At 30.1% G+C, this 12,113-nt stretch overlaps 3 protein-coding genes across 4 annotated transcripts; all 3 read right to left on the bottom strand.

The window, feature by feature from the left end:
• On the bottom strand, positions 1-2,047 carry LOC112006070 (major pollen allergen Bet v 1-C). 2 transcript variants are annotated; one of them, XM_024038368.2, is made up of 3 exons: positions 1,769-2,009; positions 663-735; positions 1-556 (listed from the first exon to the last, which is right to left on the bottom strand). In XM_024038368.2, the coding sequence occupies exons 1-3, from the start codon at positions 1,829-1,831 to the stop codon at positions 255-257; spliced, it is 438 nt and encodes a 145-aa protein (XP_023894136.2). In that variant the 5' UTR covers positions 1,832-2,009; the 3' UTR covers positions 1-254. The 2 variants fall into 2 exon arrangements, 1 of the variants encoding a protein (XP_023894136.2); XR_010627526.1 differs by lacking the exon at positions 1-556 and having other exon boundaries at positions 704-793; positions 1,769-2,047.
• A 1,759-nt stretch (positions 2,048-3,806) lies between these two features.
• LOC112005979 (major allergen Pru ar 1) lies at positions 3,807-4,948 on the bottom strand. The gene is made up of 2 exons (XM_024038275.2): positions 4,702-4,948; positions 3,807-4,300 (listed from the first exon to the last, which is right to left on the bottom strand). The coding sequence occupies exons 1-2, from the start codon at positions 4,883-4,885 to the stop codon at positions 4,002-4,004; spliced, it is 483 nt and encodes a 160-aa protein (XP_023894043.1). The 5' UTR covers positions 4,886-4,948; the 3' UTR covers positions 3,807-4,001.
• Positions 4,949-10,932: 5,984 nt separating this feature from the next.
• On the bottom strand, positions 10,933-11,734 carry LOC112006009 (major allergen Pru ar 1). The gene is made up of 2 exons (XM_024038318.2): positions 11,439-11,734; positions 10,933-11,346 (listed from the first exon to the last, which is right to left on the bottom strand). Exons 1-2 carry the CDS (start codon positions 11,620-11,622, stop codon positions 11,048-11,050), a joined length of 483 nt encoding a protein of 160 aa, XP_023894086.1. The 5' UTR covers positions 11,623-11,734; the 3' UTR covers positions 10,933-11,047.
• Positions 11,735-12,113: the final 379 nt, after the last annotated feature.

Here is a 12,113-nt window from a genome sequence, read left to right as displayed (position 1 = left end):
GAGTCTCCTTAAGATGTTATTGATACTTTACAGAGTGGCACTTGATTGATTGAGATAGAAAGTTATTCTATTGTGAGAGACTAAAAATTCATCATGCCATCACCATTTCTTCACACTAGCAATAAAACAGTAGCATCAAATCTTCTTGCCAAAGGAACCTATTTCAGATAATAAAATGTTTATGCTGTCCAGTACAAAATACAATACATAGTCATCTGAGCCTATTTAAGCACATTTTGTTTATTGGTAAAATTTTATGCATAAGCATCTGGATTTGCCAGAAGGTACCCCTCGGTGGCCTTCATAATTGCCAAATTCCCATCTTTTATGCGTGTAATTTCTTCTTCGGACAGTAAGCTGTCTTCCAATGATTCGTACTCAATTTTCATCTTGGCTAAGCAGCCTCCTTCTCTAGTAGAATTGAGGGTAATCTCAGCCACAAAAGACTTCAATTTGAGACCGACAAGACCACCTTCAATGACAGAGTACTTAAATATATGGTTCTTATGGTCTATTACTTCAATTCGATCCTTAACATCACCAAATTGCTCATTAGCTGCACATGATCATGTCAAGAAAAAAAAAATAACACAGTTAGCATAATCAAAATACTTAGTTTACATGATTGGCATAATGAGGATTTCATTATGTAGCATACTAACCTTTTATTAATTTATATTGTTGAATGGTGCCAACTCCACCATCTCCTCCAAGAAATTCAATGCTTGATAAAACCTGGGGAAGAAGCTTAGGCATGAGGTTCTTGAAATCACAAACGCCAGCCCTCCATAGCCTTTCAACAGAAATGGGAGACGAGTACTCATCAACAATGGTCTCAGACATCTTTGTTATGTGATATAGAATGAAGAAAAGAAATATGAAGGAATGGTCAATGATGATTAATACGTATCAGATTTATTTATATAGAATTCCAAGGGACAAACTTGTGCTCGTGCACCCCACTATTCCATTTCCTCATGTTGTTGAGGTCTTATAAGACTAGTTGTTTATGCTTTTTTTTTCTCAAATAATGTTCAGTGATAATGAAGTTTAGACTTTAAAAGTATTTCAGGTTAATATAAACAATTTCATCATCTAAAACAATTTTATCCCTGTGCACATTGAAAACTTTTTTGTATTTCTCAAGCTAAACAACAGTGGAAGAATGAAAGTGAAAGAACAGAAGGAAGAAAGCTAGAGAATTCTGAGTAAAACTTGTATATCATTTATAATAAATCCAATTCACACTGTTTTCATATTTATACAACTCTTAATCACTCACCAACAATATTCCATAACTAGCTTGACTAATCACGGAGTTCAAGCGTGATTTATGGATCTATGACCGACAGCTTATGCTAACCAATGCTCAGTAACTAACACTAACAAAATTTCGTATCTAATTGGAGGGTAAAGCTATCGAATCTTCTAGAGTTCTCAAAGTAACTCCCATATAGAGTTCCTAAAGTTGTTTCTATTTATTATAAAACTAGTCCTAGACCCACGCAATGCATAGAAAAATTTAACATTTTTTTTTTTTTTGGTAAAGTTAAAAATGAAAATAGTACATGAGACTTATAAGTGTTAGCCTGAAACCCTTCTTTTTTTTATTTTTTGATAGAAAGACTAGAATTTCATTGAATAGAACGAAAAGAAATTATATCATTTTAGAGAGCACGTTCTAAGAAATAAGGGCTCTCCTCAATGTAAGTAACATAATACTTTATACCTAGAGCATATTTTGCTAACAAATGGACTGGTTCATTACCATTCCTATGAGTATGAGAGACCTCAAATCCACGAAACTCATGTGATGGATAAGTAATTCCATGAATAACAAATGATGGAGGAGGGAACTTCCTGCAGTAGCATTAACATCCACAAGAGAATTCTCTTCAAGCACAAACTCTCGGATTCCAATGTCCCTAGCAAAAAGAATTCCTTCCTCAAAAGCTTTAGCTTCAATCTCCAATGGACCCAGCAGTTACTTAATATTTTTGCAAAGAGCAACTATAACCAACCCCTAATCATCACGAATAATAACCCCAATCTAAGCCTCATGTTGTGACGAAAAGATAGCACCATCAATATTTACCCTTCTAAAAGTGATGGGATTATTTTCTAAGAAAGTATAGTTGATACGATATATTAGATTTTCTAAATTAAGCTATTTATTTTTTATTTGAAAGTATTTAAATTTAGTATTTTTTTTTTTTAGGAAACATAGTACATTTTACATTCACTTATTATATAAAGTGAGATATTTTGTAAATAATGTAATGTGTGGTGGGAATTTTTTTTCTAGTGCTCCTTACAAATGGTTCATTCTCTATACGTCTTAAATAACTCAAAGATGAAGCATATATAAGTAAATATGTCTCTTATATTAGGAAAATAAAATAAAATACTTTAATAACATATGAAAAATGTAATTTTCAATACTTTAAAAACCTACTAACATTATGCTGAGAATGTGACATAATTGTCAATAAAGTGGCTCCTCTTTCTCTATACAAAGCTCTCATCTCAAAGCATCACCAAACAGGACTGAAATGGACTAGAGTAAACCGGAATGAATTTAAGTGGACTGGAATGGACCGAACTGGACAAAATGTACTGAAAAATGACCAAAGTGGACCAAATGCACTGAAGTGAACCGAACTAGACTGAAGTGCTATATTAAAGGAGCTCAACAAGAGTATAGTAATAATAAATACTATGCTTCTACTTTTAGGTATATGCTCCTTACAAACGGTTCATTCTATATACATCTTAAATGGCCTAAAGAGGAAGGATATATAAATTAATTCATCACTTATATATGAAAAAAGTAATTTTATCAAAAACCTACCAACATTATGCTTATATTGTGACATAATTGTCAATAAAGTGGCTCCTCTTACTACACAAACATCTCCTCTTAAAACATCACTATAGTAGACCGAATAAACTGAACTAGACCAAATAGACCAAAATGCTACGCTAATGTGGCTCAACAGGATTATATCAACAACAAACACTACACTTCAATTTTTACATATTATGCTCCTTACAAACGATCCATTCTCTATACATCTTAATTAGCCTAAAGAGAAAGCAGATATATATAAATTCATCTCTTATATTTGAAAAAAAAAATACAAGACTTTAACAACATATAAAAAATGTAATTTTATCAGGAATCTACTAACGTTATGCTGAGAAAGTGACATAATTTTCAATGAAGCGGCTTCTCTTTCTACATCCACCTCTCCTCTCAAAGCATCACCGAAGTGGACCAAATTGACTGAACTAGACTAAATAGACCAAAATGCTATGTTGATGGGCTCAACAAAAGCATAGTAATAATAAATGCTACACTTTCGCTTTTAAATATTATATAGATGTGTGAGTTGGATTTTAATACGTTATCAAATTTTAAATAAATATTGAATTAATTTAAATTATTGACAATGTAGCAAAATCCATTCAACTCATTTCAAAATGAATAGATAGAATTTTAGTAAATATGGATAAAGTTCCCTAGCTAAGAACTGCAAAAGATTTAATTCTCTTGCAACCCACATAATCTTGTGGCTAAGCTCCTGACTGAGGTCATGTTGAGCAATCACATCCTTGAAGGTGATGAAGATGTTGACACTGTCAAGAACTGTTTGCCCTCAACATAATGAATCCTATTCAAAATTTGATTATTATGTCTTCGTCATGAACAAAGGCTAACCATGCTGACAAGATACTTATTACTTGTTCCTTGACATAGAATAGTCCAGTTGCTAAAGAATTTGAAAAAAAAAAAAAAAAAAAAAAATCGTAAGGAGTTTCAAACTACACACTCAAAAACTTAGAAGGACCAAGAGCTCTACCTGACACTCAATGTGTATACATACCCTTTTTACTCTTAATGGGCCATATAATAAAGAACAAGCAAAGAACCAAATATCACGTATAGAATTGAAATTAATATTTGAGAATTGGGTGTAAATTTATATTTAGGTCCCCATCTAAGCATAGACTCGAGGGTTCTCCAAGAGGTAGGCTTCCACAACTTTGTAGATCCCAATAGCACTGTCTTTGCCTGCCTTAATTTCTTCTTCTTTGATTTCAAAATCACCAATAGTGTTGTATTTGCTTGTCATCTTGCAGATGCAACCCCCATCACTAGCTGCCTCAAACTTGACCTCGTAAGCAATAGATTCAAGCTTGTCACCCAAAGCATCCCCCTCAATCATAGTGTACTTGCACACAAAATTGTCCTTATCAAGCTCATCAAGTCGATGTTTCACATATTTAAAGTGGCTAGCTACATGATAAACAAACAAAACAAACATTAAAGTCATTGTATGAAAAACACTGCCACAATTAAAATAAGTTTTGATAGCTAGTTTGATTAGGTACTCTCTAAATATAGCTAATGTGGTACTCAATACCAAAAAAAACAAGTCACCTAGTAAAATAATGGGAAATAGTCATTGCATACACACTAACACGAACAACTTACACACACGTGATTTTAAACTGAAATTGTGATTTCAATTTAAAATCACGTGTAATAGACAGTGCTCTAAATTAACAACAAAAACTCAAATTCAAGTGATAAAGTCAATTTTTTGGATATTAATTAGTTCGTTTTTCTATTGGTTTGAAGTACCATGTCAATTGAATTCATGATGTATCTAATAATTTTCCCGTTAGATTACTAACCTTCAGTGAAGTTGACTTGTTCAATGCTTCCAGCTCCTCCATCTCCTTGAATAACCTCAACACTTTTTATGAATTTAGGTAAGAGCTTTGGAATCAATTGGTTAGACTCTAGGATCAATGCCTTGTACATTCTTGATGGGGCAATTGGACATGTGAACTCTTGTGTAAAGCTGGTGACCCCCATGGCTTATTGATTTTAGTGAGAAGAGGGGATAAATAAGATGATATATGGTAATGAAAGTCACATAGAGGATAGAGCTATATATAGATTATTAGATGGCGTGGGGTTTGGTAACAAGTCTCATTGAGAAAATGGGAAGTTAGATATGCAGCCAAAGAAAGTAAGACTTTCAAATTTAAAAAGGCTTTTCAATCTTTGTGGCTCTTGGACTGCTTATGTTTCAATATTCAAACATATGGGCGGCGCATACTAGGTTGAATGAGCTTTCGAACTCGCGCATATGGCCCAAGTTTTGAGTTCAGCTATCAAGCAAAGTTATACTGTAGCCAATTTAAGGTTAAAATACAATTTATATCCTTTAAATTTTACTTTAAAACTAGTCGCACGCATGGTGTGTGATAATTTTTTAGATAAAATATTATTTTAGTCTCTAGACTTTATAAAGAGTTTTTTAAAAAAAAAAAAAAATTAATTTTATCATATTTTTCATAATTTTGTCTATAACATTTTTTACCATTATCATATATTTATTAATTGATGATTTGCATAACATAGACATTAAATAAGAGGTAGAACTATTCATTAAAATTTTTTAAGTTTTATATATATATATATATATATAACTTCCCTGGTTAGAGTTTGATTAGTAATAAAAAAATAAAACACAATTTTTTTCCTAATAATAGGCTAATAAAAATAAAAATAAAAAGCCTCATANATCAATAAGAAATAGATATCATGGATGGTTTAAATAGTTATAGATATAGTTACGTTAGTGGTATGTCAAAGATTTTCTTTTTTTCTTCCTTCTAAATTTTCAAGAAAATATGAAAGACATTTCTCTAGTTTGGTCTCAATCAATTAAGATATCCATAATATATTAATAGAAGTAATAATGAGCCTTAAATTTTTTTAATTTATGAAGTGGTTAGGTTATTGGTATGTCAAAGGTTCTATAAAAAAAATTTTAAAAAAATTCCAAGGAAATGCAAAAGGCCTTTTTTAGAAAAAAGAAATTGTGACTTTTTGAATTGTAGAAATATAATTGTTTTAATTACCTTGTTTATAGATTTAATTATTAAGTTATAAACATCTAAATTAAAGTAGATGAATATATAAATGCAAAATTATATGTAAAGTTACATCCGCACAAGATAAATATGTATAAATAATTTTTTTTTAAAATTATTCATGAATCATTATTTCATTGTTTACTTATAAATATCTAAATTAAATTAAAAAAAAATTAAAATAGATGAATACGTAAAGGTTAAATTATAAGAAAAGTTAAAACTACCCAAGATGAACGTTTAACCACTGTTAGATGTGTGTTTTTGTAAGACTAAAAATATACACGATTGCTTTAGCTGGAACTATATAACTATGCCAATATTGTGGTGAGTGGTTCCATCATTTGCAAATTATCAATTTTGGTGGCCTTAAAAAACAAATATTTCATTTTGCAAAAAACTTTACATGAACTTCTCTTTTATGACAACCTTTTTTTTTTTTTTTTTTAAATTCTTTTTTTCTTTTTGCTGAAACAACTTAAGAATATTAAGACTTAAGTTAACACATGTGGTAGTTGTAAAACATGTCAATGATTTGAAAAATAGAAATGTTTAAATATTTAAAAAACATTTTTAGTAGATTGTAATATAAAACATTTTTTTTCTCAATATTTATGCAACTTTTCCCACAAGATCAATATTGTTGGCATCCTTTAAAGATGATACATAATATTTTTGAGAAGAAGAAGAAGCAAAGACGATGCTGACACATAATATAAAATTATTAAGTTTGTGTGATTTAAATTTGTGGAAAAAAAAAATATTAATGTATCTATGATAAAAGTTTTTATCTAAATGATATATAGTAGTTCATATTTTTTTTAGACTTGATTCAAAAAGTTCATTCTCAATAGCCTTTTAAGTTTAAAAATTGCTTAATCTATGGGCCTAGACACATTCAAAGGGTGCTATTTAAATTATAAATTATATGATCCTTTATCACACAAATATTTTGATTCCCCCAATGTATGGTAAAGGAAGGCAAGTTTGTGTCTAGCCATTTTCTAAATTTGAGCTGCATAATTTAATAGTATGGAAGATGTGATTGGATTTAAATGTTGAATAAAAATGATGAGAGGAAAAAAGAGTAAAAATAAAATATTTAGTAATAAACATCAAGTTATCGAAATTATTCTATGTAATATAATAACATTATATTATTATATGTTATATGTATAATGCAGTAGGATAATATTTAATCAAAGAGAATATAAAAGATAACAACTTAAAACACAAAACTAAATGTGGGTTCCAGTTAGTTCAACTGATAAAGTCTCTGATGGTTGTATACGAGATCTGGGGTTCAATCCCCGCCTACACCAAAAACTGATTGGTGTCTTGGTCTGATGATAAAGAATTATCATTAGAAGCGGATGCCATAAGTTAAAAATCTCTCTCAAAAAAAAAAAAAAAACACAAAACTAAATTGTATCAACCCAAAGTAGAATTCTAATTAACTAGACTCATCACACGCGCTTCACGCTTGCGATGAGGCTTTTTATTTTTATTTTTATTAGCCTATTATTAGGAAAAAAAATTGTGTTTTATTTTTTTATTTATATATATATATATATAATTTTTATTTTGAAAATCTAATTTATAAGTGAATAAATCAATTTAAAAATTAATAGGAGAGTGGTCCTATTTTTTAGGCAATATTTTTGTGGGAGTTAGAATTGCATTTTTATCGGATTATCCTTTAGTTTTGTTTCTACTTAAACATAGGGGTGTAATGGCATTTTTGAACTAAAAAATGAGGTATCCAAACAGGAGAAGCCCCTTAAATAATAGTATAGACACAAAAATTCATCAACCAAAAGAATTGATGAAATAAAAATAACAAAATAAAACAAAAAATGAAAAACAAATTGAGAGAGAGAGAGAGAGAGAGAGAGAGAGAGAGAGAGAGAGAAGTAACATTTTTTGTGTGAGAAAACTATACATAGAATGAAAAAGAAAATGACAAATTTATAGTAAGATGTTGAGAATAAGAAGAGTCAAAATAAAGGAAGATAAACAGGTAGAGAAAGAATGATATTAAGGTAAAAAGTAGTGGGGAGATGAAGAGGTAAAAGGGAGGGAGAGTTTTGGAAAATTAATAATAAAAATAATGATTAAAAGATATTTTAATTTTTAAATAATGGAGTTTTTAAGTCACCTTTAATGAGAAAATGTTTTAAAAAATATATAAGAAAAATTGGAAACAAAAAATGATAACGTAGTTGCTGATGTAGCTCAACGTGACCGTAGTAATATTAAATGTTACGTTTTAGCTTTTAATAATATATAGATATAGATTTGGTAAATTATTGATCTTTTAATTTTTTTACCAACCATTTGGCACAATTAAGAAAGAAATGATGGCTTTCTCAAAAAAAAGAAAAAAGAGAGAGAGAGAGAGAAAGAAATGATGACAAACTATTAATAATATGCGTTCTTTGAATCTACTACCATCTCAACAAAAATTTTGAGGAAAAATAAATAAAATAAAATATATTGATATAAAAAAAAAAAATGCATGAGTGCATACACATATAAGAGTAAGAAATTATTTTAGAATAGAAAGAAAAATAGTGAAGGACCTTAGTTTCTTATTTCTCATTTTGCCTTTAATTTTCTAATGATTAAGAAAAAGAGTTTAATTTTTATTACTAATGAATTTTAAGCTATACAATAAATGTGCTTAATCTTGTTTATTTTGCGGAAAATTTACACTTGTCACGTAGTCTTTTCTGTATTCTTGAAGTGAAACTATTATTTCAAATTTTCAATAGTTAAGCTATGTGCCAAAATTCAATGTTCAGATGATTGATTATTGCAATTTACCCCCTCTTCATCTTCATGTACGTGGATTAAACAGATTTTTTTTTATAGAAAGAGTGGATTAAACAGATTAATCTTACATTAGACACTTAAAGACCAATAACTTTAAACATATAAATTAGTAAGGACTCTCGTTCCTTAGCAACGTGTGAGATTCAACGTGTGAAATTCCCACTTTTTCTCAAAAAAAAAAAAAAACTTATCATTTAAATTATTTTTAATTTCAAAATGCTCCAAAATTCTTTTCCTTCCGTTTCCTTCATTTTTTTTTTTTTTTTTTTTTTTTTTCGTTTTCTTTTATATGTTTGTTTATATAAAAAAAATATTGGCCAATCTTTGAGTGACATGTGGTGCCAAATTGGCATATTTATAACTTTTATTTTTTATTTTTTTTTATGTGGCAACCATGCATTGGCTAGGATGACACTAGCAAGGAGATTGGGTGGAACTTAGATCTTGACTGGGTAGCTAATAAAAAATTAAGGATGGAATAATAAAGGTATCGAGCTAGGCAGGGGCAACTACCCCCTGGCTCCACCAAAAAATTTCAATTATGACTTCTATATGTTAATTGTTAAGCACTCTACCCACTCTGATAGAAAAAATAAAACAGAAAACTTCACACTTGACTTGAGAACAATGAAACCAAATACAAAAAAGAAGGAAAAAATTTGTTCCACACGTTGCAAAGTCTATATTATGTCAATCATGTTATTCATGTCCCATTTTTTTTGCTTTATCTCAAATTTACCCTTATCATCACTCTGCTCACAACACTTTTTCTAGCTAATCACATTTTTTATTTTTTATTTTTTAAACTTTCTCACTGCACTTCAACTTCAAGGCTTAAATTAGTGGGTCCTATAATTTACCCAAAATAATAATAATTATCAAAACTATTTATGTCCTTATACAGTAGAAAGAAAGAAAAAAACTTTCTTTTTTCATATTTTCTTTTTTCAAAAGCAATCAAGGTGGTGAGATACGAATACAAAATATAGTACTATACTCTTAACATGTAATCTTTGATTTATTTAAAGGAACTATATTAGATATTTAAATTTTATGTATTTAGATTAGTCTTAACAATGAATTGATTATTTTCATTCATTTATTTTGATGATATGAAATAAGGAATTGATTACTTTGATTGTTATTTATTTTAATTAACAATTCTTTGTTTATTTTGTTATTAATATTGATTAATATTTTTTAAGTTAATTTTATCTTTTAATCTTCCTTTTTAAATTTTGTCTCCCCTAGATTGAAATCTTGACTCTGCCACCTGGAATTGGGTGTCATAAGGGGTCAAGGAGTAAGCAACACATGGCTTGCAATAACTGGCAATAACCAAACAACTACCATCATGCCTAAGTTTAATACTTAAAGAGAAATATAAGGGTAAACGAGCAAAATATAGGAGTCCAAGTTGTTGGACACCTATATATTAAGAGAGATTTTAATATTTTGCTTTTCTTTCTAATTTTCTTCAAGCATTAAATTTAGCCATGATTGTAGTTGTTTGGTTACATCAATGGAAGTAAGTTTCCTTATGATGTTATTTTTCCAGCACTTCAGCATTATAGTTTATGGCATTCTTCCTCTGTCGTTTTGTTTTTATGTCGAAACAAAGTACAATATATTAATTTAGACTTGATTCCCCTGATTTACATTTTGAATAAATCACAATTAACTTAAATCGTTTTAACTTGATTACGCCTCATCCAAAGTCATGTATGTTGAAATCTTCAACTACGAGTCACATAGCCTACTTGAAGTTGAAGTCACCCCGAGGCAAGGGTGAGACTTGGTTTTAAAACTACCTTGAAGCAAGGATTTCGCATTGATCAAACTGGTAAAACTTGTAACAGAAATCATTTTGCACACGCGTCAGTATTCACAGGTTAATTTGAACTGAAATCGTGAGTTGAAGACATGATTTTAAACTAATTAACACTGCCGCAAACTGAAAAAATAAAATAAAATCAAGGGGTGAACTGAAAAATACTGTTTGGGATGCTGCTGATTATTTGGGTTTGAGTGTCATGAATTTAGACGTTTCAATCTTTCTGAACCACAAAAAATTACAATCCAAAGACAAGGCTAACCCGTTTCTGGTAAACCTCAATTCACATATTAACAAATTGCAAAATCTCATTGAACAGGAAGAAATTTTTATAAAGAAACATAGAAATACAGTGTGTTAAGACTTCCCAAACAAAACACAATCCTGAAAATCATCACATAATAACCTTTTCAAGTGTCGCTAGCATTACTCATAGGCATGAGGGTGTGCCAAGAGGTAGGCCTCCACAACTTCATACATCCCTATGGCCCTGTCCTTTCCATGCTCAATGTCCTGTTCTTTGATCTCTACACCTTCCTTTGCTTTGTACTCACTGGTCATCTTACACATACATCCTCCTCTGCCATATCCCTCAAACTTAACCTCATAAGTAATATATTCAAGCTTGTCCATTAAAGCATCACCTTCAATCAAAGTGTGCTTGCACATGAACTTCTCTTTATCAAGTGCATCAATCCTGTGCTTCACATATTTGAAAGGACTTTCTGCATATACAGTGAAACAAACAGAAGCATGTTAATTTCTTATGTAAAACTTACAACTAAGTAATACAAACATAAGAGTTTTGTATCCTTACCTTCAGTGAAATTAATCTGTTTGATGCTTCCAACTTCACCGCTGCCTTGAACGAATTCGATACTCTTTATTGATGAAAACATGAGCTTGGGGCAAATGTTATGAGAGTCAAGGATCAAGGCCTTGAACATCCTGTCTGGAGTTACCTGAGTTGCAAATGACTGAGAAATTTTGGTGACACTCATGATTGCTAAGACTATGAAATCAAGAGAAAACAAGTTATGAAAAGGAGGAGATGAATCAATTGGCTCAATGGAGGGGGATTGTTTTAAGAGGGAGGAAGACCTTAGTTTTGTAGCTATGTAGAAACTTAGGTAAAGGTCGCTTTGGCTTGAATTTTTATGTTAGTCCACGACTCCGCGTTCAAAGTTCATGTGCTAATCAATTATAACATATACATTATAATAATATGGGTCTAGAAGTCTTTTCTCAAAAAAAAAAAAAAAAAGGGTCTAGAAGTCGAATTTTTCAACACGGGATGGAATCATGGTACAGTTATTTTCAGGAAAATCTCCAAGGCTTCTAGTAGTGGGCCTAGTGGCATTAAAAGTTCACGCGTTCAGATTGAATCACAGGAAAAATATTAAAATGCAAAAACATGAAGGAAGTCCCACAAAATAAGAAATTTGATATATTTAAATAAACAATAAGTTTAAGCACACAAAATATATATATA

Source organism: Quercus suber, unplaced genomic scaffold (assembly GCF_002906115.3).
Source record: "Quercus suber isolate HL8 unplaced genomic scaffold, Cork oak 2.0 scaffold_1376, whole genome shotgun sequence".
Classification (NCBI taxonomy): domain Eukaryota; kingdom Viridiplantae; phylum Streptophyta; class Magnoliopsida; order Fagales; family Fagaceae; genus Quercus; species Quercus suber.
Note: the sequence above shows the minus strand (reverse complement) of the source record. Positions and strands in the feature narration are given on the sequence as shown.